Source organism: Sarcophilus harrisii, chromosome 4 (genome assembly GCF_902635505.1).
Source record: "Sarcophilus harrisii chromosome 4, mSarHar1.11, whole genome shotgun sequence".
NCBI classification, from domain to species: Eukaryota; Metazoa; Chordata; class Mammalia; order Dasyuromorphia; family Dasyuridae; genus Sarcophilus; species Sarcophilus harrisii.
Window position 1 is genome coordinate 131,370,640 of NC_045429.1, and position 27,740 is coordinate 131,398,379.

The 27,740-nt window shown below is 39.1% G+C and overlaps 1 protein-coding gene across 3 annotated transcripts; it reads right to left on the reverse strand.

The window, feature by feature from the left end:
- Positions 1–6,691: 6,691 nt before the first annotated feature.
- PNLDC1 (PARN like, ribonuclease domain containing 1) lies at positions 6,692–26,992 on the reverse strand. Of its 3 annotated transcripts, XM_031937535.1 has the most exons (20): positions 26,721–26,990; positions 25,536–25,593; positions 24,718–24,791; positions 22,172–22,211; positions 20,830–20,953; positions 20,542–20,630; positions 19,149–19,249; positions 18,080–18,156; positions 17,618–17,761; positions 16,086–16,155; positions 15,008–15,093; positions 13,787–13,842; positions 12,972–13,036; positions 12,425–12,478; positions 10,775–10,817; positions 10,455–10,604; positions 9,273–9,369; positions 8,144–8,319; positions 7,884–7,982; positions 6,692–7,382 (listed from the first exon to the last, which is right to left on the reverse strand). In XM_031937535.1, exons 1-20 carry the CDS (start codon positions 26,794–26,796, stop codon positions 7,313–7,315), a joined length of 1,749 nt encoding a protein of 582 aa, XP_031793395.1. In that variant the 5' UTR covers positions 26,797–26,990; the 3' UTR covers positions 6,692–7,312. The 3 variants fall into 3 exon arrangements, with proteins under 3 accessions (XP_031793395.1, XP_031793396.1, XP_031793397.1); XM_031937536.1 differs by lacking the exon at positions 10,455–10,604 and having other exon boundaries at positions 6,693–7,382; positions 26,721–26,989; XM_031937537.1 differs by lacking the exons at positions 6,692–7,382; positions 7,884–7,982; positions 8,144–8,319 and adding an exon at positions 8,612–9,135 and having other exon boundaries at positions 26,721–26,992.
- Between the last annotated feature and the right edge of the window lie 748 nt (positions 26,993–27,740).

Here is a 27,740-nt window from a genome sequence, read left to right on the forward strand (position 1 = left end):
ATTACTTCAAATTTGAATTCAAACACACTAGTTGGGTTACTTTAGGCAGAACGCTTAACCTGCTGCCTATAAAATGGGACTGATAATAGTACCTACCTCCCAGGATTATTGTGAAGATTAGAAAATATATTTGTAAAACACTTAGCATAGTGCCCAGTATGTAGTAGGTACTTAATAAGTGTTCATTCCCTCTTTTCCTTCCTATTGATCCTTACTCTAAGGTAGCTGGGGTGGTGAAATGGATAGAAAATTGTCTGTTGTCAGGAAGACCTCAGATACTTATTAGCTGTATGACTCTGGACAAGTCACTTAACCCTCTGTAAGGTCTGATGTTCCTCAAACAAGGGAACTCTGAGCCTCTCCACTCCCAGCTAAAGGATATTTCTCCACCAGAGAAGTAGACTGATACCAAAGAAAGAGACTGAGAGCTCCAGTACGGCTTATTTATATATAGTTTGTCTGGGGGCAGCTGTCAGACAATTCGTTGGATCTCTAATCCCTGCCATCATGCAGGCTGGGGTACCACCCAGTGGATCCAGGTCAAAAAAAAACCCAAAAATCTCATAACTAAAGAAATCAGACAGAAGGATGAGCTACAGAACATCATGGGTACATTAATATAGGCTGGCTAACGTTTTGATTCACTGCTTGGGAACTGGGCTTGGTTCCCAGGATGCCCGTGCAAGACCAGTACAGGTAGTTAGATGTTCAGAACTTGACACTATATGCTGGCCTGTTTGAGTAAGTTCTGAGATACACACAAGGTCATTTGCTGGACACTATGTCTCTGTAATGGTTTTCACCCCAGTAAGGATCTCATATTCCCACTCTGAAGCCCTTGTTATGGCTTTCACTGATGGAAATCCAAAATCCTCTTCACCTCAATTTCCTTATTTGTCAAATGAGCTGGAGAAGGAAATGGCAAGTCTCTGCTCAAAAAAACCCAAATGGAATCAGGAAGTCTGACTGAAAATGACTAAACAAAACTCCTTTCTCTGACCCTTCACCTCTTCCCAGGCTCGCTCCTGACCTTTGTGGTCTTTAACTACAGCAGCCCAGAAACCTCTTCACCCTGGAAGAAGGATGAAGGATTTCACACATTAGAAGTACCCTTCCCCTGCCTTGGCCTTTTCCTCTGAAAAGCTAATTGACCTCAGAGCCTCCCTCCAGGGGGAGGCTCAGGCCAGTGCCATCTTTGTTCCTTGAGGCTGCCTCCTGCTCCACCCCCTTCTTTCAGTACCCTTCCATGTGTTGTCTTTCACTGGATATGACTAGCCAACTTCATTTTTAGGACAAGTTACTTTTCAGACGTTTCAGTCACATCCAACTCTTCATGACCCCATTGGGAGTTTTCTTGCAAAGATAATGGAGTCTTTTGCCATTTCCTTCTCCATTTTAGGAAGATGAATTTTCTAGACATCGAGCCTGGTGTTCAATCTGATGGGGTGCCAAGAAGGGGGGAGTACAGGAGTTCTAATCCCCCAAAATAGAAGGTTTCAGGACTTTCCCTGTATGGGAAGTGGGAGTTGGGCCCAAAAATATATGGGGACTCAGGCTGGTGTCAAAAGAATTTGCAGGCTTAGATCATCTCCAAATCAAGAGGTAAAGATTTTAGTAATGCCATTAACACAGGGGAAGTTTGAGGGATAAGTTCTCCAGCAAACTTACTGATTTTGTCCCCTTTGATTCCTAGCCTCCTAGGCTCCATACAGTCTGAGAGAGAGCATATCTCCTCAGACAAGTTAAATATCATTACTCATTTGGAAATCTTGGTCAAAAGCACTCCATTGATCTTTTGGGGGGTGCCACTTCTTCAGGAAATTCCAGATTCTCAAAAAAGATCTTGGTCTGATAATCAGCTCAAACTGCCCCCACCCCCGCACCAGGATCTGCTCATAAAATAGGTTTCTGTTCACTCATTTTTTGCAGAATGTCCAAAGTAGCACGCTTTGCCTCTTTGACATAGCTGCCAGGACTCCTGCACTCCAAGAAGACATTCTCTTCTCAGTGCCAGCCTCCATTTACTTAATAGGACTTTGCCACTAGGAAGTCAGTCTCCCAGCAAAGCTGATTTCTCATCCAACAATAAGCTTCCATTTTTGCCACTTAATGTTTCAGGTTTGTGAATTCTTTCATGAAGAATCTGCACCTCTAATGAAAAGGGGATTTTCTGACTGCCACTAAGAACCCGGTCAGTAACATGTGCAACTTTAAATGTATAAATCTTTGCAGAGACTAATAGCTTGCAGTCTAAGTAACTGGAAGGAGGGGCAGTAGAGATATCACAAATACAACTGTTATTCCCTCTTATCTCATAATAACTTAATAAGAATAACATTAACATGTCCCCTACAAAGGGAACTCAAAAATGTACTAACCAGAGTTAGGACCGGATGTCACTGATTTTCATTCTTCTTCTAGTTATTGTTAATAAGAAAAAAGACACACAGACCCCCCCCCAAAAAAAGAAGACAAGAAACCCTTTTTAGATACACAAATAAAATTAAGTCAATAGGACTTGGCAGAAAGGGAAAGAAAAGAAGGGAAGAAGTAGAAAAGCGTTATCCTCTGGTATCATTTACAAGCTTCAAAGATTAAACCCTAGATATTTTAAGATATGGGGCAAGCAGCCTCAGATACTTAATCTGGCCTTAGATACATAATATTTCCTAGCTGTGTGACCCTGGGCAAGTCCCTTAACCCTCTCTGCCTCAATTTCCTCATCTGTAAAATGAGATGGAGAAATAAATGGCAAATAACTCCAATAACTCTGACAAGAAAATCTTAAATGGGGTCATGAGTACTATTGAACAGCATTTCAGGATATCTTCCCCAATGCTAAAATCTACTAGATTATAGAATAGTTTCCCTAAAAGAATCTAGAGGAAACTGTCATCAAATTGAATTAAATTAATTCAGTCTAATTACATAGCAGGTAAGTCTCTCTGGTCCAATCGGTTATTAACATTTATTAACCATGTGTGGCCAAGAAATGGGCACTGTGGGTACAAAGAACAGTAAAGAATAACCCTTTTTCTCTAATAGCCAACATTCTATTCACTACTAAAGAGAAATTTTTAAAAAAATTTGTATCTTGTTTCCCATGACTTCCTATTATATAGAAAGATATCAGAATGGAAAAAAAGTGGAGAGGAAGACTGGTAATTTTACTTCTAAATACTCATATTCTTAAGATTAAAAAAGGCAGCTTCTTTTCCCTTTAAAAGGCAGCCCCAAATTACTTCTACAATATAAACTACCCCAGGGTGATTATTTTCTATTGTTACTAGTATTTTGTAAAAATTGCAAGCAAAAATAAATTTTCATAGGGAAGATAAGTGATATAAATGATAAATCATATCTTTATAAAAAAAACAGAAAAGAGGGAAAGGACCCATTTACACAAAAATATATCAGCTCTTTGTATCAGTAAAGAACTGGAAACTTAAGGTGTACATCAACTAGGGAATGATTGAACAAATGTAATGAGGTACATTATTTCCTAAGAAATGACAAAAGGGGCAGTTTCGAAACCTGAGAAGACTCATATAAACTGATACAGAGTGGAGTCAGCAGAACCAATACAACAATTTATACTTTAAGAATAGGGCTTTAATATACTTTAATAATTTTAAAGGGCTAAAGCAATAGCCCTTTTTTTTAAGAGTCCATCTGTGTTAAGAGACCCCTTATGAGCTGAGAACTCCAGAAGCTGCCATCACATCACTACCCCCGCCCACTCTTGGTTTGCTGGTTTTTCAAGATCCTCTCATCCCATTGATAAACTTTTTCTGCCGACTTTCCCAAATCATTTTAGGTATTTCTGGGCTAAGAGGTCTAGAAATGGCCTTTCTGCTGCTGATTCAGAGGCTTTGCTAGCAGGGGCTGGGCCTGGTACCACAGGCCTTTTCTGCTACCCTTTTAAGTTGTTTTTGGCTAGAAAATGATCTAGTCTGTCTTTTTTGGTGTTATGATGCTCTAAAATTTGTTTAGTGTCATCATTTAAAAGAATTTAGAATTTTCCTTCCCGCCTTTATTCTGCCATCTTGGCTCCACCTCTTCATTGTGGAGAATTTCAACATATATAATTCCCTCAAAACCCAGACTTCCCAGTACTTCAGTCTACTAATTTTCCATGACTCATTCCTCCATTGTATCTCAGAGAGATGATCATATCCCTGAACTTGCCATCTCTCACAAATGGAGACCCCACCACTGGAGATATAGTGGACCCAGTCAGCACAGGAATGACTTCCTCCAATACCATTCAGCATCAGACAAGGTAATGGTAGGAATCATCCAAGTTTGAAGATTTGAAAAGAGATAAGTGATAATTGGATAAAAAGGGTAAAGTATTTAATGACAAAAGACAACTCAAGTACCTTTGTTGCCTTAGAAATGAAAAAAAAAACCAAAACACACAGACCAAATATGTACTTTTAGCAATGAAGAAAAGAAGTAAAAGATAATGTGATATATTCAGCTAAAATTATAAACGTTTTAAGTGTCCTAGTCCCTGCCCTTCACACTTAAATTTCATCAGATAGAGGTTAAGGAGAAAGAGAAGAATCTAGGAAGTTAAAAGAAAAACTCCAAGAGAACTGAAACAGTGGCTATTCAAAAGCTATTCATGTGTGATATGAATCAAGGATTAGTCTTGTTCTGTTATTTTGTAAAATTTTCATTCCCAAGTTCACAAAAGACCCAGTGAGATTCTCTAACTAATCAACCAAAAAGTACAATAAAAAATCATAATATCATGGATCTGGAGCTGGGACATCCGAGGTCATTTAGTCCATCATCCTCCAGTTAGATTTGGTTTGATATGACAACACTAAAACCCAGAGAGATGATTTAAGTGATTTGCCCTATATGACTATACAGGTAATAAATAACTGAGACCAAATTTGAACTGATTCCAAATTTAGAGCTCTTTCCATTACCATATGAAAAGACCTTGTTGGAAAACGTATAATCTACAGGTAGAGGCAGATATATAAGGAAACGTGGCACTCATCAATTTAACAAACATTTGATTCCCTACTATTTACTAAATACAAAGAGATATTAATCAATCAACATTTATTAAGTATCTATTTTGTTCCAGACTCTGTGATAAAAGCTGGGGATACAAAAAAGAGGTTCAAGGAGCCTACCAAAAACACATGGATTGTTTGTCACTATCTAGACAAGGGGTCAGGAAACTAGGACCTATAATCCATATCCTGATTTTGTCTTGCCCTTTTGAGCTGAGAATTATCTTTTTTACATTTTAAAATAAAGTGTTAGTATATTTTAATACATAATAGTCATTCTTACTTGTACTAAAACAGGCCTGCTGGCTGGTCAGATAGAGTTTGCAGACTCCAAGGGTTCAAAAGTCCAAAGCGTTACTTCAAGTGCAATTTTAAAAATGGGTAGGCAAGTGTAGTGGTCTTTTGACAGAAAAAGCTTCTCTAAAAAAGATGAAAAAGCATATTCCTGTTGGATTTGAACAGAAGGCACCTCTGTGAGGGAATTCTGACATTCCAATTTTGTTTTTCATTGAGGTTAGGACTAGAAAACAGCATAAACAAGCAAAATTCTGTGGTTTCCCTGAATTAAACATATCTGAATATTGTTTTTCCCCCTTCTGATCTATCCCTCTTCTTTAATCAAAGAAATACAGGTTTTATTGAGATTTCATTGGAAGAATTTCTGAGAAGCAAAGTGTAAATTCAGTTTCTACAAATTTACCCAGAGACTCTACATTATTTCAGATAAGTTCTAGGAATAGTAATTCTTGATGCTGTGATCCTATGCTTCACTTGTCTACTTCCTTCCCTCTCTTTAAGCAAATATTTAAATGTATGAGAAGAGCTCCTGATTAAAGGAGTTCTGGAGTGAATCCATTTTATAAAGGGAATTGTCAATCACTCTCTAACTTGTTTGTTAAAAGATGGATTTTTCCATTTCAGTTTTCTTATAATGGTAGCCACCCAAAAAAAAAAAAAAAAAAAAAAAAGACCATATACCCAATAATATATGGACCAAAAAAAAAAAAAAAAAAACTTTATAGTGGAATCATGGAAAAAAAAAGGTGGTGGGGGGAAATTGAGGAAGAAATAAGGAAGAAATCATCAACGATTTGTGCTTAGGCCAGTGTATAAAAGACCAACTGCTGAAAAGTCAGCTGTTTCAGCTTTTCTAGTTACTAATGGCTATAAATCCATGCTATGAAGTACAAATGAGATATGGATGTCCTAGCTAGAGTCACAAGACATTTCCCTTCAGGACTGATAGGTCTTTTGTCCTGAAACAGGCAATTCTGGGCAATAACTCAAAACTATTGCTTCTATTTTTCCCAGAGAGGGAGTGTAGGAGAAACAGCATCAATACACAAATGCTTAGTGTTGGGAAAACATGTCATTTAATAGGAGATTATAAAGAAGATTTTTTGTGAAGCTAAGTATGGATTAACTAAGTTAGAGGAAGCCTAAATAAATTTCCTTTACTGTACTCCGAGTTTTTGAGATATAAGATACCAGTAGTGCAGATCATGCCTTCTGGATATTTTATAAAAGTCTAAATACGTTTTGCAATTAAAAACACTGATCAAGGGGCAGCTCGGTGGTGCAGTGAATAGAGCACCAACTCTGAAGTCAGGAGGACCCAAATTCAAATCTGGGATCAGACACTTAACACTTCCAGGCTATGTGACCCTGGGCAAGTCACTTAACCCCAATTGCCTGGGGTGAGTGGGGGAAACCACAACACTGATCAAAGAGCATTCAGGCATCCCTCCAAGGCAGAGTCTAACCTAATGTTACATTTTTTCCTCCTCCAAAAGACCACTGACAAGTTATTCTTCCCAATTAAACTTTTTCTTTATTAAATCTACTTGGAAAAGTAGTCTTAAACAGAACCAAAATTACCCTAAACCCATCAGTCATTTACTCTTCTCATGATGTTGAAAAGTATATATTTTTTAAAAAGTTAGCATACCCTTTTATCTTTTTTTACCAGCCACCCTGGAATCTGATTAATGAATTCACTTGACAAATGCAGTCATCAAAATGATTTGGGCTTTTGTCCCAAGAGTACATTTCTTCCCATTTATTTCTGGGAAGGAATTTTCTCCTTTGAGACAATGCTCAATCCACAATTTCATGGCACCAGAGCTCTGGAGAAGGACACGTTCAAGAGATGTGAGGTAGAAGAAACCTGGTAAAGATTTCACAAGTCCATCTCAAAACACTCTTAAAAGCCAAATCATGCAGACTGGCATTCCAAGGGCAAAGTTGAGACGAGGCAATAGTTCCTGAAGACATCACTATACATTCGATGGAGATCCTCCGAGAATAAAAGCCAGAAAGGCCCAAGCAGTAACAATTCCAGAGATTCTGCAAGGAAATGATGGAAGATAAATGGCCATCAAATCAAGGATTACTTGTTTTTCTAGCCTACACAAGTTTATGGGTTAAAAAAAAAACCATCAGAGGGATAACATAGATTGAGTATTCTTCTCTCTTTACTTCCTGAATCTTGTTTACCTAGAAGAAGATGCTCTACCCATGAAGGTCCAGTGCTATCACACTAAACACAAATGTATATACATATATCCTTAAGATGGTGCCCTTGTGATCTGAAAATTAAATTTCCTAGTAAATTTATAGAGGTTCATGGAAATTAAAAGTTGATTTCTTTGGCTTTCAAGGGAGCAATTTTTATAGAAACATGCAAAGTATAAGTTTTGTTCAGATGACAGTATCTTCATTTATATAGCTCAAAGAGATTAGCTGTTCCCTTTCATTATAAATCAACTAGTGAACATGTCATCTTTCAACAAAATGACATCTCCATCTGCAAGTAGATAATGCCACTTTATGATCCTAGTCACTTACTGTAGAATGCAGTTGATATTAGGTGAATGCCTCCAGTATCGATACAGGGTCACTTGCAGGTCAGGGTGATATCTGTATTCTTGCAACACAATTCTGACACTTGAAAAAGGGTAAAAAGGAATTTCCTTAGTTATTTAGTAATTTGGCAAAGTACTACACAAGTGAGGAGATAAAATTATACCCATTAGGCTAAAAACACATAAAGTGGGTAAAAAGATGAAATTTCAAGGAAGGGACAAGTGAACCCATGAGCCACCTACTCCTTGAACTTGTTGGTCATAAGCAAAAACTGGTTCCGGGTGAATCGCCGGACATCGAATTTACAGAGGTCTTTGAATTCATAATAGATCTGTTCTTCATCTACTCCAGGCCACCTCTTGACTTTGAGGATAAGGGTGGGTGGCCGGCTGCTGGGAGAATCTGGGCCAGAGAAATTCTGGAAAACATGGAAAACATTATAAATGGATTGTACACAGAAATATATGGTTTAAATTTCAAATCTGATATTACTATTATCTCTAGAAACTCAAAGGCTATAAGCTACATTTAGTCACTATTTTTTATTTTAGAGATCCTTAGACCACCATCAGTTCTCAGGCCTTACAAACTAAAGGGTTACAGGATCATGGACTCAGAGCTGGAAAGAAACACTGAGGTTATCTGGTTCAATTATTTTATATTTCAAATGAGGGAACTAAGGGCAAGACAAGTTAAGTGACTTGCCCAGCATCACAAAGCTAGAAAATGGCAGAGCCAGGATGGATTGGGCCTTAAGAGAATATTATCATATCCTATGTGCTCAAGAAAACTTGAGAGACTAGACCCAACAACTAATAGGTCAGCTCAGTTTTTAATTTGTCAGGATACAGTTCACAAGCTAGCACTCTTCTTTCTACCATGAGTTCTGCTTTCTGAGTAGGTATGAAGAGGTAAAATTGACAAGCATCTGTGAAGTGCCTGAAAATTTAGAGCCATTGTCCTCAAAGAGCTTACAGTCTACTGGGGAAAAACATGTGCACAGATAGCCAGTAAATATAAAGTATATATACACATGTAAAGTAAACACAAGATGATCAGACCTCAATAGTTCAGGACAATCAAGATGGAGACTAAGGAGTTAAGGACTGGACTCATGTCTGCACAAACAACTTACCAAAAGGCCTTCCTGCTCTCTGGCCCTGAGGGAACATCCATCCCACCCAGCTTACACACAGTGAGCTTGCAGTGGCCTACATCCAGGACTGCCCTTATGCTGAAGACAGGGAGAAGCCGCTGGGATCCCTATGCCCAGTCCTCCACCCCTTCTCCAGCCCCAACCACCACCAAGTGACTCCCCACTTGGAGCCCCCCAAATAAAGTAAAGGGTCAGACACACACACAACTACTCACGATTTTAGAGATACATGCTCGGATAAGGTTCACCTGGTTCACATAGGGACCCAGCACATCAAGATATTGAGGGAAGGTGGGCTCCAGTTTTATACCACTGTTAGATAGGAAAGAGGAAGCCCCCAGTCAGTCCCGACACATAGAGTGGGTCACAGAATCCTCTGCATCCAATAAAGAATACTGTATGGGGCTACAGATAAAGAACTAGGCCCTTCTTTGAGATCTCATTGTTTTGCAAAGGTCTGGAGGAGTATGCTCAAGATCACTCAGTATTAAGTAACTGAGCCAGGATTTGAAGCTGGGTCTCAAGATTCCAAACCCAGAATGCTTCATTCCAGCACACTGCCTTCCATGGGTCTTTAGAAAAGGCTGCTCTATGCTCTTCTAGGAACTCTGTCCTCATATTTAAGAAGCTTCTTTTTTTCTCTTCTAAAAAATAAGGCCACTACTATTCATTCTACTTACTTCACAGGGTTAATTATTAAGAAATTAAATTTTTTTAAAATCACAAACTTCCTTCAAGATAGAAAAAATGCTACCTCTTATATAAAGTCTTTCTTGGTCTCACTAGCAGTGAATGCCTTCTCCTGGTAGCTACCCTCTGTCTCCTAAGTATGAATCTAGCATCAACTTGTTTTGTTTATATAATTAAGTAAACTGCCCCTTGAGGGCAGGGATTATGTTGCTTTTTCTTTATAGCCCCAACAACTAGCACATAATAAGCATTTACTGGTTTAAATAGAAATGCTTCTCAGTTACAAAATCTAAGTTTTTAGGATAATTTATCATGAGCTATAGTGTATCAAATAATAAAATTTTTATTATCACCTCCACTAAAATAGTACACCTTTGATAGCTCATTGTGGCATAGGGGTGACTGTGGGTTCCGATTATTCTAGTACCAGTTGGTCCTCATCAACTCCACAAGAAAAATGTATTCAAGATTTCTACCTTGAAATCCTAAAACAAGGATTCCCCTGGTTTCACACTACCAGCAATGGTTTTCTTGGCAGGGGACCTGGCCTTAGGACAAGGGTCACTAACATTCCAAAGAGGAGCAGGGAAAATAAAGGCTGGATAAAAAGGGTGAGGAGTTTCAACTTTGGAATAAGAATAAAAACAAGGGTTTGGGCAGATTAGGAGCTGAAATGAGGGCTATTGGTAACATTATGTTTCTCCTACCCACTGTCTGCTTTGGACTGGATTAATCTGAGCAGTGGTAGCCAGCAGAGGGGTCTGTAAGCAGGAGGAAAGAAGATGGGGAGAGAAATCCTTGGTAGCAGTCTTGTGAGAAAAGGAGACAAGCTGAGTTTTTGTCCAAGCAAAGAGGTCCTTGAAAAAGAGAATATCAGTAAGAACTTGCCAAGTCAGGGGTTTCCCATACTAGTGATGACTCTGTCTTCATTATTCTCCCCTAATCATAACAATGCTGGGTACATAGTAAGTGTTCAGAAAATATTTGCTGATCTATTGTTAAAAAGGGTAAGATGAAAAATACTCACCCAGTTGATCTATATAGTAGTAAGTGTGCCACCTTCAAGAGAACTGGAAGGAAAGAAAATTTGAAATATAAGTGATTCCCAGCTCACATCTCTAGATACTCCAATTTATCTTCTACTCAAATGCCAAAGTGATTTTCCAGAAATACAGGTCTAAGGAGGTTACTCCCCTATTTAATAAACTCCAGTGGCTCCCAATAGCCTCCAGAAACAAATACAAATCCGTTTGGTATTTAAAACCCTTCACAGCCTGGACTCAACCCCTTTCCCAAACTCCAAGGTCCAGACAGATTAGTCTTCTTGCAATTCCTTACAGAGGACAAATGGGTTCCAATTCTGTGCTTTTGTACTAGTTGGGCCTCCTATCTATAAATCCCCCTTTTCCTTCAAATTTTGGCACAAGCACTGCATTCTACATGAAGCCTGTGCTGATTCCACCCCCCTCCCCAAACCAGGTCTGTTCCCTCCCTTCCCAAGTTGCCTTGTATTTATTTTACATAAAATGTACTTATACATTTTCTACCAATAGAATGCTAAGTGTCTTGAAGGCAGACTGTTTCCCTTTAGACTCTGTATTCCCAGTACCTAGCACAGTGCCTCTCACAAAACAAGCATCTGATAAATGTTTAAGTATTAACTCCCCAGTTTCATTTTTTATCCTCTACCAATTTCAGAATGCCACCACATGATTTTTCTTATTATCCTGAAAGGTGGAAAGTTCCATGTATATAAATATACATTTTTCTCCTCATGGTACCACCATTTTCTCAAGTCATTCTAGTTCAAAACCTCCCAAGTTCTTACTGAGTTGCATCTATCCTCCATCCCCATTCCCAAACAACTGTCAGGCCTTCTAACTCCACCATATATCCTGTTCCTAGTCATTCTTTTCTATGCCTATATTATCATTCTCATTAGGGTTCCAGTTGCTTTTGTCCTGTACTATCATTTATTGTTTGGGACTTTAAAAAAAATTTTTTTTTATGAAATTAACTCCTCCTGTCTTGCCTAAGCTCTATCCTTACTGCAGCTCAAAATGCATCCAACCTATGCAACCCACCAACCTCTGCCTCCAAGAACACCAGCCCCAGCTTTCTGTGGACAATGTTCCCAGACTCTTAACCAGCATCCCTCACTCTGGTCTCTCCTTTCTTTCATCATTTACCCCAGTGCAGGATTTGAACACATCACTTCCCAATTCTAAAACTTCTCCTCAGCTTACCAAATATGTATGTCTTAGCTGGGATCCTAGGCTTTGACAACCTGGTTTCACATCACTTTTCCATCCTTCTCTTAGCCTTTCTCCTTCACATACTCCATATCCTGCTAAACCCACATACCTAAAACATAATGCCAACAATGGAAAGCCTTCCCTTTCTCAAGGTCTAGTTCAAATGCTCAGTCCTTCCCCTCAATCTCTCAAGCTTTAAGTGACCTATCCCTGCTGGAGTCTCAAACATTTTTTTGGACTGCTCCTTTGTACTTATTAACTATAATGAGCATTATTTTTCTTGTACATGTCTATCTCACAGAGACAGGCATTCAGAGAGGAGGGGCTTGTGTCTTCTTTCACTTTGAACTTCCCCACACAATATTTTGCACACAGTAGGTATCTTATAACTGAATGGAATTTTTTTTAAGTTTCTTTTTTACCTGATCCACAAAGGAAGGCGTCATATGCTGCTTCATGAGGGTATTTGGTCTCAACTAAAAACATTTCCCCAACAAGGTAGAAAAACAAAGAATTGAGCCATGATTAGATACAAAATCTGGACCAGCAATTATCTACTCCTGACCCCAGTTCAACCAAGTTTCTTTCATTAAGAACTACAAATGCCTAGCCCGTACCAGCCTTTCCACAAAACCCTACCTAATGCTTCCTTTTTTCTCTTCCTAATTGTGCCAAAGAAAAAAGTAAATATAGAAGAAAAGGAGTGGCACAGGAAAGATTTTCCTAAGAGGCTAAATAACTTATAGAAGAAAACTGAGAAACTATATTATAAAAGCAGTCACAATTTCCCCAGTACCTAGAACACTCTAAGTGCTTAATAAATGCTTCTTGAATTAAATCAGGTGAGGAATACTGGGTAAGAAGGTGCCCATTTGCCCAACATTTGCTGGGGATAAGGCACATGTCAGGGAAATCTAGCTCTCTAAATCAGTGGGCCTGTAAGCAGGCCTTACTTTAACTGGAACATACCATATTTGATACACTCGCTTGCATGGATGATCACTGGACAAGAATTCTTGGTAGGATTCAAGTCACTATGGAAAAAAGAGCAAAAGGTCAGGGCTTTTCTCTTACCTGCAAATGTTAACTCTTTTACAACAATGAATATAGCCACATGTCCTTTTTTTCTTTTGACTAAATTAAGATTGAGTCTAAAATATTGTGACTCTTAAAGGGAGGGCTCTGAATTCAAGCACATAAAGACTTTTGAGAAAAAAGGACAAGAAAAATTACATGGGAACACTGGCTACGACCAAACCCCACTACTGAGGTAGCTGCCGAATTCCTCTATCACCCCTAACTTCTGATAAACATACTCTACCTTTTGGCCCTGGTCGTGAACAGAAGTAAAAGTATATCTAGATCATTAATCCCCAGTTAGTTAATAGTTGTTAAAGCAGATCTAGAAGCTTTCCCTACCAAGTCTCTAAACCACCTGTAGCTATCATACCTCTCCCTTCCCCACCCCACAACTTGCTGGGTTCCCCACCGAGAACCAAATTCTGCTGATGCCTCCCTTCTTTGAAAGGGGGGCTTTTCAGTCAATCTGCAAATCCATATCAACTCAAAGAGTTAGGCAAAGATCAGGCAACTCCTCCTCCTAACAAAGGTTAGCTCTCCACAAGAGTATCTTCCACTTCTCTGTATTATGGCTTATATTATTCTAATCAAAAAAGAGTTAAAATTAAAACCATACAGTGCACAGATACCTCCCACCACCAAGGAGCTGGGCCTGAGGTGCTACAGTTCCTGCCCTCAAGGAGAAGCATCAAAGCTTTGCTTGCCTGTTTAGGACTTCATAAACCTCCAAAAGATTTGAAGCTCTTGGGAAACTGAGTTCCTGTAAGGGAGTAAAAAACAAGAGACAAAACTGGGCCATGAGAAAGACTTGTCAGCCGGGATTCATCTTAAATATGCCCTACAGGACCTATATAATAGCCCTTTTGTTCCCTCTAATGCCGCCATCCCTGTTCCTCCAAATCAAGACTGAATACACATCCATCCAAGTGACCAGCAGTAGAAAGACTGATCACCACAACACAGAGCAGACTGACACACCTCAATGCCAGGAGACCAGTTTACTAAAGACATGATCTGAGCCTCAAGGCAGAGACCCAGGACACTCCATAGGATTTCCAGGTCTCAGTAAGACCCGATAACCTCAGAGTCAAGAAGGGAATTTTGGTCCAACAGCATCTAAGAAGTTTCATTTTGCATCTTCATCCCCATCCCCATCATCACATCTGATATTTTACATAACCTTCTAAAGTTTTGCAAAACACTTTATATGCATTGTTTCATCTGTGTCTCACCTTCTACCCTGTAAGGAAAGTGAGGAAACTGAGGCTCTGGATGAACTGACTTGTCCACACAAATACCAAATGCCTCAGGAGGGATTTGAACAAGTTTTCCTGATTCTAGGTATATAGCATTCCACTTGCTAGAACAGTCATACTGCTTCCTAGGGAAAAAATGCATTTCTTTTGGAAAGTGGACTATTCACTCAATAAACAACTGTGCCCTGCTTTGGGACTTAGCAGTTATATTTTTTGCCATTTTTGTTATCCCCCCCAAATCATGTAAATTTTGTTCAATTCCTTCTTCATTTTCCAATTCTAACATGATGGGTAAAGTTTCTATCTAAGTTCTAAATCATTTTTTCTAAACACAACTCAACTGATACCAAACCTAAAAGGCAAATATTTCCCTTTAGGGTTATGTAGATAGTTGTAGAATTCTATAATATGAGGAACATTAATAAAGACTAGAGAGGGTCCTTGCCCTGATGATCTCAATAAACAAAAAAGACCAAACATGAATAGGAAAAAGCACAGAAGTTCCCATAAAAGACAGAATTAATTTTGTCATCATTCATAATCTTGCACAGGGCAAAACAATAATAGATAATAGAATCTGAATTCTAAACTTTATTAGGAAACTAAAGACAAAAGAAGAAATATATACATGAAACTAACAAATTTTCAAAATGTAGTTTGTTCATTTACCTTCCAGATCTCTTTTGTCACATTCTTGGTATCTATGAGGACAGGAAACAAGCTATGGATGTTCAACTTAAACTGCTCGTAGGATTCTAAGGAGAAATTTGATCAATCAACATTTATTAAGTATTTTACCACATACCAGGGATGGTCTGGGAATGATAATTTAAGAGTGAAATCTCTGTCCTCAGGAAATTCATAATTGTGTATATTTATGTGTACATATGTATGTGTGTGTGTGTGTATACACACGTTATCTCCCTTGCCTAAACTACACAAACATATATATAAACTACATACACATACACACACACATATATATGCATGTATATGTCTCTAAAACTATTAAAGCTTAAAACTGTACTAAGATTTTGGGGACTTTCTATGTATGGGTAAACTACTGTCCCCTTTTATAGTTTTACCCTTTCTCATGGAGCAATAAGCAGTTTAATTTGCTCAGAGTTCTAAGGGAAACAGTTACTCCCATTCAAAATTCAGTTTATCATTTTGGAATGGAATGAACTTACACTTAATTTTAAAACTTTTAATTTTAAAATTAAAACAATTTTAGATTGAAGATGAAATTTTGGTCACTAATCATAAATTAAGATGGTGTCGGCTGAAGACAGGATGCAGAATTTCAATTCAAAAAGAGGTGAAAGGGCTCACTTTAAGAACTGCATGAGTTAAGTTTGAAGTTGAAAATGACATGTACTAAGTTTGGCTGAGATGCAGTGTCCAGTGAGGAGCTTGGACTTCCTCCCAAAAGCAGCTAAAGCCACCTGCCTAGTGATGGAGGTAAAAGGCAGAATGATGTGAATGTCTTCTGTTCTAAGAAGATAACAAAAAATGAGTCACAATAAAGCAGCCTATCTAAGTCCTCAAGATATTGATGAGAAGTCTGTATTAGTGGGGGTGGAGGGAAGGAGTGTGTGGCCAGGCAAGTGTGTGGCAGGGTATATTCCTCCACTCGATCCCAGTCCCCATAACCCCCTAAAAACTAAAATATTGTGTGGTTTCTCAGGTCAAGCTTCTTCTCCAAAGTTGCTGAATGGAAAACTGGCAAGGACATCTCTTTCCCTACCTGGGAGAGGTCTGTAGAACTTTTCATGAAGATGCAGAAGATCCATCATCATATTATGTCCCACCAAAGGCTGGAAAGAATAGGGCCAAGAGACACAGAAGAAATGAATCAAAGTCATCCAATGTCATCAGTATTTTCTTACAAACAAGTCAGCTTATCTAGCAGCTACAGGTGACCTCTCCAATCTGCTTCCCACATCATTCTCTTCCTTTTAAGAAAGAAATTTTTCCCCAGGCTGGCCTCAGCAATCCTGGTGGCTTCCAGAGATACCAAAGAAGACCGGAAGGTCAGAAGAAAAGGCCTGTGGAACCAGGGTAGGAGCCCAGCATGCCATCCCAAGCCAGGGGAGTTTTAGAGCACACTAGATCTTACACTACAGTGGGAGTGGGACGGGGGCACTCCAGAAGGATTACCCCTGAAGTTTGGGGTAAACCTTTCCCCCTGGAAAGAGAATCCTATATTAACAAAGAATTAAAAACTGAGTAATGAAAATGAGCAGACAACAGAAAAAGTTTCTGACCAGTGAAAGTTACTAGGGTGACAAGGACACTATTAATAAAGATACTAACAAAGTCAAAGTTTCTACATCCAAAACCTCCAAATAAGAATTGGCTCAGGTTATGGAAGACCTCAAAAGGGACTTTGAAAATCAAGTAAAAGAAATGAAGAAAAAATTAGGAAAATCATTGAGAAATTAAGAAAAATCAACAGCAAAAGGGAATACAAAAAGCTAATGAGGAGAAGAATGCCTTAAAAACCATAATTAACCAACTGGGAAAGGACATACAAAAGCCCACTGAGAAAATGAATTCTTAAAAAATAGAATTAACAAATGGAGGCTAATGACTTTATGAGAAATTAAGATGAATATAGCAAAACCAAGAAAGGTTTTAACAACCCAACTACCACAGAAGATCAAGAAAGAGGGAAGCGGTTATTTAGCACCTATTACATGCCAGGTATTCTGCTAAGCTTCTGGGAAAACAAAGAAAAAAGGGAAATAGGCCACGTCTTCCAGGGTGGGCAGAACTTTGAGCAGCAGTCTTAGCTTAGCTAAGAGACATATTATCACTGAAAAAGTAGCCACAAGGAAATTAAATTTTTTAGCCACAGAAGCTCACGAAGACTGGTTACTTAGTCATGGGAGGATCGTAATATGCATTAAAGAGTAAAGGATTAACACTGATAAATACAACAGTAATTAAAGTAGTATAATAATGGTTTTAGCTGACATTTAGGAAGCACTTTAAAGTTTGTAATGTGTTTTATAATATGATTTCATTCAATCTTCATAACAAGCCGGGAAGGGAAGGAGGGAGGGGCTGTTATTATCACCCCTTTACAGATGGGGAAACTGAGCCTTAGAGTAGTGAAGAGACTTGGCCAGAATCACACAGCAAGCATCAAACTCCTGACAGAGTCCGTGCTATTAACTCATTTCCTACTGGCCCAAACCGAAGTAACAGGAAGAGGGAGCTCATCTCGGGGCCAGAAGCATCACTGTTTACAGCAATACAGATGTGGGTCTCTACCTTTTTGGCTTTTACCAGCATCTGGAAAAAGACAGCAAAACCCCGGGCAGAGAGGAGGATCTTCTCCCTCCTGCAGTCATCATGGTCACGAGAGGAGTTCTCCAGACACCAGCGGTATTGACGGCTCACTTTCTTTACTAGCACCTGCCAGGAGAGAACAAGGACAAGAACAAGAACCTTCCAGCTTAAGCAAGAAGGTGGGGATGGTCGGAGAAAGGAAAGCTGGAGGGCAAGCTGTAATCATCTGGTGGCTAGTCCAGCCTCCCCAAAACAATCTTTTTTCCAGACTGGCACTGAGGAACCCTGGCATCTGGCCTGTGGAGATGGGCCTTTCACAGAGGAGGAATTCACCCTAGGTCTGGCTAGGTAACAAAGACTGATGAATTAAGAGGCTACCAAGGGCTTCTTCTGAGCAAGGCAGAAAACATCCTTTGGTCTCAAAGCACAGAATTCCCAACTCACCCCTCTGTCTTTCATAAGGGTCCAAACTGTGGGGAGAGCCTGCCTCAGTACCAACTGTACCTCAAAAGCCTGGAACCCTGAGACAAAGAAGAAGAAGCAAGAAGGAAAACAAGCACTGAATGCACAGGTCACATATTCAGTTTTGAAAAAATTCATGTGAAAAAATTTTTTTCAAAAAATTCCACTCTCTCTCCTAAATGTACAATCTCAAAGTGTTTAGACAACAGTAGGAACAAATGAAAAATCATTTTCATAGGAACAAGTTGATTTTAGAAAGTCCTGGAAAGATTGACATGAACTGACGCTGAACAAAACAAGCAGAAGCAGAAATACATTGTACCCAATAACAGCAAGAATGTGCAATGATCAATTATGAAAGGCTTGGTTCTTCTCAGCAGTTCAGTGACCCAAAGCAATCCCAATAGACATTGGACAGAAAATGCCATCTACATCCAGAAAAAGAACTAAGGAAAATGAATGTAAATGAACACATGATTAAGTTCACTTCTTTTTTCTTGAGTGGTTTTTTTTTTTTTAATCTCTTCCATGGTTTTTCTCTTTTCCTCTGATTTTTCTCTCCCAACATGATTCATAAAGATGTATTAAAAATAAACTTATTATAATGAAAAAAATTATCTTCATATACCCACATGATATGTTATAGTCATATATGTCTAATACAAACCGTCAGCAGCATCTTCTATTTGTGTTACACAAGAGAAGTTTTAAGCAAAGAGGAAATGTGAAAGGAAAAACAGAACAGATCAATATGAAAAGTACTTAGGATTTCCCTTAGGAAGAGGTCCCTGAAAGCCTCTGCATTTATGAATCCCCAATCCAGAATAAATCCTGTTCTCAAGATAGAGATCACACTTCTATATATCATGACCCTAAGCTACCCAAAGAGAAGATACATATCAGACCTACCTTCTGTGACCCACCCCTCCCCAATAGGCAGGATTTAGAATATAAAGAAAATATTTTTGTGTCTTTTAAAATCTGGCTAGCAGCTTGGTGGGTGGATGTCACAGAGTATCCCTCACCTATTTACAAAAATTCTCCCGCCTACCAGTTATATCAGGAAGAGTCATCCAATCGCCTTCTTGTGCCATCTCCAACCACCGAGTTACCTCATCAATCACCACCTTCATTTGGTCTTTGTCCAATGTACTACAAATGAAATTCCAAGAAGAAAAGGAAATGAGAATACAAAGAAAATGAACCAATTTCAAATAAGCTAGACAACCAAATGAAACAAGATGACTCCAAAAGTAAATTACTGATTCCTATGGCTGCTTTGATATACAAGTTGTAAACAATGAGTTTTTTTTTTTTTAAAAGATCTTTATTTCTCCCTTTAAAGGGGTTGTTTCTTGATTCCCCTCCTGCCTTATAAGGACATTATGAAGAAGGAAAAAAATTGGGTTTTATTCAATGCTAAAATCCTTATTGGTATCACATCCAAAGGACAAGAACTATATGATTAAAAAATAATAGTAAAAAAACTACAACAAAAGCTAGATCCTGATAAATACAGGCTCATCTATGTCAAAAATACCACCACCTGCTCTCCAAGCCTGGTAAAGACAGCCCAGGATTGTGCCCAAAAGCCCTAGGAATACCAGCACTCTATCCTTTCATCTCATCAGCCTTGCTTGAAACACAGCCAACATCTAGAGGAATAATCCTTTGTAGAGATGCAACCTGGTACCTATAAACTATTCCTCCTCAACAGCTACAACTACTGAAAATGAGAAAAAAGAGTTCTTGAAACCAAAGTCCTTGGCATCCTTAAATGGTTTGACAACAGAAAAAAAATATATTATTACCGATGGAAAAGACGTCCAAAAAGGTTGGATTATCATCTGTCTTGCCACTGCACCCACAGGACTACAGGACTTTTCTTTTTGCCCTTCTCTATGTGTTGTCTCCCCTTATTAGAATATAAGCTGCTTGAGATCAGAGACTGTATTGCTTTTCTACATGTGAGCCAAGTGTTTTTGGTACCCAAAAAGTGCTTATTATCAAATGCCTTTTTATTCTTTTATTTGGATTTAAGAAAAAAAAAAAAAAAAAGAACCTCTACTTAGAAAACAAGGGCAATTACCTGCTCTGATGTTTTAAAAAAAAGGAGGATAAGGTTGAAATTTCAGATTTTCTTCTCTAAAAAGGAATGCTTTTTTAATTAAGGAAATAAAAACAATCAGAATGTTGGGGGAAACTTCAGCATTTCTAAATAGTAGATAAATTTCAAGGTCCCGTCTGGTTTTGATTCTATGAAACTGATGTCACACATGGACTACTTTCACAAATAGCTAATAAGTAACTTTTATATAAGATAGACTGCTCTCCCCAATGATAGTGAATACTTCCCTCTGGTACACTAGTATTAAATATATAACTACAAAAGTTCAGCTTATACATAAGAGAATGCTATATAAACTGAGGAGAAAAGACTTTACCTACGAACTTTCCAATTCCCTGTTAGAAGATCTTGCTTAATCTTTTTCTCCTGTTCTTCATTCATATATGGGATCCCATTTTTGAGAAACTAAAGAAAATACAAAGAAAAAAATTCACACATTATCTGATATGCCAGCTAAAAGGAAACTGGTTTGATGGTTGTTAATAACAGTCAAGAAAAGGTCATAGTCCTGTCTCCTTATAAATAAGTCCTTTTGATATTGTATTCTCCCCACCTTCTGCATTAACCAAAGTTGAGCAAAGGAAAAAAAAAACAACTAACATACCTTATTATAATCGAAACCATACTGATTCAAAAATAGAATACTAGAGGCCTGGAAGGAGAACTCTGAATCCATAATCCCAAGTGTGGTGGGGAAGAGAAAGAAGTTATATGAATGGGCTATATACCTATTTTAAAGAAAAAAAGAAAAGAAAGAAACACAAGGGAAATTTTTTTTTCTAAATACTGGACACTTGTAGACTGAAGTAATTTTCAGTCACTTGAACTCAAATGTAACTTATACCAAAATAAAATAAAGACCAAGGTCAGTGGCCTTACAGAATGCCAAATATAAAACAAGGGCAGATACTTAAAGAAAAATTTAGGAGGGGAAGGGTTGATTTATGTTTTAGTGGTAGCAGTTTCTAATTTTTTTTCTTTTTAACAATTTTTAGCAGAGATCTGTCATTTCATATCAATGAGGAAATGTTCTCCACCAAAGTAATTCTGCACCTCCTCTACAACTTATCAAGGGTTTCCAAGGACATTAAAAGATTAAGTGAAATTATCCAGAGCCATAAAGTCAGTATATGTCAGAAGTGGGGTTCAAACCCTTTGCCTATGCATCTGCAGCCTATTCTCCATTCACTTTATTATGCTGCCTCTTGTGGCTTTATTTATTTTTTTCTTACACTGCTGACATTTCCCAGTCTCGACACCAAAAAAGAACTTTCTTTTTTAATTACAGAAAAGTTCAATTTATCAACACTTTCAAAATATTTTTGAGATACCCTGTTTCCCAGAGCTAAGGCTCAGCAAGTAGGCTGTGCCCCGAGTTTGGCATAACAATCCTTTGGGCTCAGGCTATCTTCCTCTGGCAGTGTACTACTTGAACCTGCATCGAGATATTCAGTGAGGGATTTGGCTCCTCTTATTTCCCAAGTCATTCAACACATGTTTACAATCCTTGTAACTTGTCACTGACAGGTACCGCACTCTTGTTCCATTCTCAGACTTCTGGTTCTGTGCCCTGAAATGTGGCCACAATCCCCAAAATATGAGACAATAACCGTTCCCACAGGGCCAAAGGGTCACCTGAATTTTTCCAAGAAATGCTAATCATGAAGATTCTCTCAAAATCTATGAATGATTGTATTGTGAGAAAACTCCTTTCATGTATATAAATGGCTGCATCTTTAGCACCACTAAGACTTCCTTCTAAAGGGGGTTTCTTTTTGCAAATGCTCTTTTCCTCGCTCTAAATATTAAATTTCTATTTGTATATAAAACAACCAAAATGCTGACCAAGTCTGAAAGAATATACCATATTTTGTACCGGCTATGTACATGAAGTATACCTTGTTCATACTTAGTTGTTGAATTTTATTGAAAAATTTTTTACTTACTTGTTTGACTTTCTTCCCATACTTGAAAACATTGACAATCCTAAAAGAATGACAGAAGATTGGGGGGAAAGGCAGAGGTTATAACAAACAATGTCCATTCTTCATCTCCTCAAACCACAAATTAAGTTACATTTTTAATACTTTATGTATCCACATTTCAAAAAAAAAAAAAAAAAGAAAAAAGAAAACATAGTTCCTAAACATGCTATTATAGGAGGCATCCCTAGAGGTTGTTCTCTACTCACATCTGAGTAAAGGCTTATTAATTCTCAGAAGACAACAGTTAAGTTTTCTCTTAGGCAGAGAAATGAATATTCAAGACCAGGAATTCACAGGTAAGTGAAGAAGAGATGCAAAAGAAATCAGGAATAGGCCAAGTTTCAATAGTTCTATGGGAATGTTTAGGAACAAAATAGAAAGGAGACAGGCAAACTAACAATTGTTTGAGGACAGAACATATCCCAACAGTCTGGCCAAGAAGAAGCTGTTCCATGTTGGTAGACTTCACACTTCTATAAAGTAGAATGTGTCTTGTTTAAAAATTAAGATTGGGTCAATACAACTCAGATACCTCCCACCGCTCAGATTGGCTAAGATGACAAGAAAAGATAATGATAAATGTTGGTGGGGATGTGGGAAAACTGGGACACTAATACTTTGTTGGTGGAACTGTGAACAGATCCAACCATTCTGGAGATCAATTTGGAACTATGCCCAAAGGGCTATCAAACTGTGCATGCCCTTTGATCCAGCAGTGTCTCTACTGGGTTTATATCCCAAAGCGATCATAAAAAAGGGAAAAGGACCTACCTGTACAAAAATGTTTGTAGTAGCTCTTTTATGTAGTGAAAAAAAAACTGGAAAATGAATAGATGTCCATCAGCTGGAGAATTGCTGATTAAGTTATGGTATATGAATATTATGGAATATTATTGTTCTGTAAGGAATAATTTCAGAAAGGTCTGGATGTTAAGTGAACTAAGTAGAATCAAGAGAACATTGTACACAGCAACAACAAGGTTATGTGAAGATCAACTGTGATGGACTTGGCTATTTTCAACAATGAGGTGATTCAGTTAATTTTAATAGACTTTGTGATGGAGAGAGCAGCCATCTGCATCTAGAGAGAGACCGTGGGGACTGAATGTGGATCAAAGGATAGCATTTTCACCTTTTTGTTCTTTGCTTATATTTTCCCTTTCTCATGTTTTTTTTTTTTTTCTTTTGATCTGATTTGCGTGTGTGCAGTATTTCAAATATGGATAATTAATGTTTAGAAGAACTGCACATGTTTAACCTATATGGTACTGTTTCTTGTCATGGATCAGGGAGAGAGGGAAAGAGAGGGGAAAGAATTTGGAATGAAGGATTTTGCAAAGGTGGATGTTGAGAACTATTTTTGCATGTATTTGGAAAAATAAAATATTATTTTAAAAAAAGATTAGGTTAACAGAAGAGATTAATTTTTAAGCAAAGTTCACAAGAAAGAAAATTTTGCCTTCTCCTCATTGTGCATTTTCATTGACTATCTCCATTGCCTGGAATTCTCTTCCTCTTTATCTCTACCTTCTGGTTTCTCTGAAGTCTCAGCAAATATCTTTCATCCCACCTCCATTCATCTTCCTCCCCTTTAAAATGGGTTCTTTCTCTGAGATTATCCCCTTGTATATACCTAGATATCTATCCTGTATACTACTCATAAGTATGTTAATTGTTTGCACGATGTATTTTCCCTACTAGATTGTAAGCTTCATGAAGACAGCAACTATTTTTGGCCTTTCCTTGTATTCCCAGCATTTGGCACAGTATCTGGCACAAAGCATTTAATAAATGCTTGTTAACTTATGGAAATCTAAAAGGAAAATATGTCAAGATTACAGGAAACATAAAGCATGATATATACACTTACATTACTAAACTTTAGCTTGTTGATAATCTGAAAACATGAGAATCTCAAACTTCAAAATTAAAGTTAAACATTTTTAAAACTTCTAGATTTATCAAAGGATGATCAAGGAACTTGAAAAAATTTCATCTCTAAACAAAAAAAACAAAACAAAACAAAACAAAAAAAACCTGACAATCAACAGGTCCTTCTTTAAACAAGTATTTGTTGAAATTAAACTAATGCTTTTAGCTACATAAAGATTATTCCAAAGAAACTGCTCAATTCAGGAAGGGAAACCCTAATCTAAGGAACTGTGAATAAGAGGGCACCAAAAACTATTACCCAAGCGAACAACAAATCTATAGAATAAACCAACTTTGTAACACTCCTCCTCTGTGTTCCTAAAGATAATGGGATGGTAGATTTTAAAAATGGGACCAATACCTTTTCTAGATGAAGTGATTTGTTCAGGGTGACACAGGAATTAAGTAGCAAAACAAGGTTTCAAACCTAGTACTCTCTTCACCTCCCATATATCTAATACATTAGAACAGCAGGGAATTTAAAGAGATGTTAAGGCTACTATCATCTTTAAGCAACTAACTCAGGAATTTAAAGAGATGTTAAGGCTACTATCATCTTTAAGCAACTAACTCACCAATCTGACACACTGTAAACTGCTGAATGCTCTGCTTGGTCTTTAGATACCACTCTGCTGGTGAGTCAAAGAGACTGTTAAGAGAGACATTATTTTACAAACACTGATGACAATGTTTCCAAATAAGATAATTACATTATTGTTATTAAGAAAAGTATCCAGTAGTAGAAAGAGACAGAAATTAAGAGATCTAAAGTCTAGTTTTGACTTTAATATTCATTAGATCTATAACAGTGAGGTTTTTAAAAATGTTGCCGAGTGTCAGTTTCCTTATCTGTAAAATTATATTCTCACTACGTACCTCCTAGGGTTATAAAGAATATCTTGGGAACTTACTAAGAAAACTTTAGGAATCTTTAAGAAAACTTTGTAAATGTTAAAACACTGTATAACTGAGTTATTATTATTATCATCATTATTGTTGTTAGCACTAATCAATACAAATATTAAAGGATCATTCTGTAGAAAGAATTTCTATTCAACTTTGGTTTCAATTTGACTAGATGAAGTCTCTCTAAGAAGAATAAGCTAATACACACATATAGCAAATATCATATGCTAGGCACTAGATTAAATACATAAAAAACTTATCTCATTTGATCTTCACAACAACCTCTCCAAATAGATACTGTTACTATTCCTTTTACAACTAAGGAAACTTAGGCAAACAGAGGAAATAACTTGCCTGGTTATTTCACAGTTAAAGTATCTGAGATGAAATTTGAACTCAATTCTTCTTGAAAAGAAGATTTGATTGTAGACCTAATGCTCTACCCACTGGCCACCCTGTATGCCTCAAGTGAGTCTCACCACTTTACCTTGTTTGCTGGCCTTTTGGAAAGATGGACCTCAAGCCTGTGAATTCTATGTCCAAACCTACAGGTGAAATTCATAAAAGGAAAAGAAACCATTTGTGAACAGCAGGATCCCATTACTCACCAGGCAGTATTCAGGGAGCACTCAGTAGGCAGGATGCTGTAAAACTAATGCAAAACAAATGGCTTCATGTGTATAATGGGAACTGTATTTTTTGCCTTTATAATGGATGGTGAAGAGTGAGAGAATTTGGAATTAAAAACAAAAATCGATTCTTTGAAAAGATCAATGCAAAACAATATACAACATATTTCCCAAACTGTCGCCCTTCAAGGGGGCACACTCACACGGATCTGTGATCTCATGTGTGTTTCATCCCCTCTAACTCTTGTCCATGACCCTCCATAGAACTGACAGGGTGTATTTAAAAAAAAAAAAAAAAAAAAAAAAGTCTCTTGGCCAGAGCGTGAGCTCACCGAAGGGGTGGCCCAGGAGGCAGGACACAGGTCTGGGCAGAGCAGGGCCGTGGGCCGGCCCAGTTCGGGAGCCCGTCCCGCCTGCTTTCAGGATCCTGCAAAACTTAGGCACCCAAAAGGCCAGGAAAGGAGAAACAGGAAGTCTCGGAACTGCTGCAGGGCCCGGCCCCTGCATCCTCCTCTTCCTGGGGCTGCGAGGGCTCGCATTAAAGTGCTTGCTAAGGGCGGGCACTTCCCAGCTGGCGGACTAGGCTTAACGGCAGGGAAGTCAGGGCGGCGAGGGGGGTGGGGAGGGCAAAAGGGGAGCGAGTTCCGATCCCGCCTCTGCCACTCACTGGCTGCAGGACCCTGCCCCGGGTCGCTGCCCAGCTCTGGCCCCTCAGTTTACTCGCCAGGAAAATGGGAGAGGGGACAAGCCCGTGGGCCATAAGGACGAGTCCTCGCAGATGATTGACAGCCCTCCCCCTCCCCTGAAGTTACAGAGGAGGAAGCCTACCAGCAGCTGTTCTCCCCGGGGGGCCGAGCCGGGATCCCAAAGCGGCTCTGCCGCCCCTCTAACCCGGTGGTCCCAGAGGCAGCAGGCAGCCCGGGCCGGCCCGCCTCGGCCCGCCACAGGCGCTCGCCCTTCTCTCCCTCCGAGATCCCCGTCCGGGCCCCCACCGAGCCGGTGCATTTGAGGCTCAGACTAGAGCCGCCGCGGGAGGTCTTTACCCAAGAAGTCCGAGCCCAAGATGAGCTCCTCCAGCAAGGGCAGCTTCTGCTCAAAGCCGTCGGCGCCCAGCTCCATGGCCGACCACGTGCTCACTGAAGCCGGCCGCGGGCCCACTTCCTGCGCCGGGAGACCCTCGGCCTCTTAAAGGGGAAGCGCCCCCAGTGCCGCCCCCGGCCCGTAGGCCAGGCCCAGCCGGGGCTCCCTTCCCGCCGAGCTCCTCGAGGGGCACGTGGGGTGATGGGAAAAAGGGGAGGGGGGAAAGAAGGGAGGAGAGGGGGGAAGAGAGAAGAGAGGGGAAGGGAAGGTAACGAAAGGAGGGGAGGGGAAGAGGGAGAGGAAGGGAAGGTAACGAGAGGAGGGAAGGGGCAGGTAACAAGGGAAGGAAAAGGATAAGAGGGAGGAGAAGGGAGAGAGGAGAATGGGAGGAAGGGGGGGGAAAGAAACGAGAGCGGGGAGGGGAAAGGGAGAAAGGGGAGGAGATAAAAGGGAGGGGAAAGAAATGAGAGGAAGGAGAGGGGGAGGGGAAGAGGAGCTGAAGGGGGAGAAAAAGGGTAGAAGAAGGGAGGAAGAGGAGGGGGAAGGGAGAAAGCTAGAAGAAGGAGAGGAAGGAGGAAGAAAAGAGGAAGGTAGAGGAGGAGGGAGGAAGATAAGAAGATGGAAGAAAGAAAAAAGAGGAAGAGAAGTGGAGGAGGGAGAGGAAAAGGATAGAGGGAAAAGGGGAGGGGAGGAAATACAAAGGAAAGGGTTAAGAGGTGGAAGAGTTGTCTTTGTATTTCCTTTTGTGGTCTTCATCCCTAGCCAGGCTGAAAAGACAAGAGGGTCAATTCAAATACCGAAATTTATAAACCTCTGGTCCCTTTCCAAATTCTCCACCAGCCTCAACATTGCAGCCATTTCTTTCCATACCTGGTCTGCTGGAAGTCAGAAGGGACAAAATAAATCTGATAGTCCCTAATCTCCATCTGCTCTTTGTAACCTTAGTCTAGAACTAGTACTTTACCCACATATTGAGGCTTGTC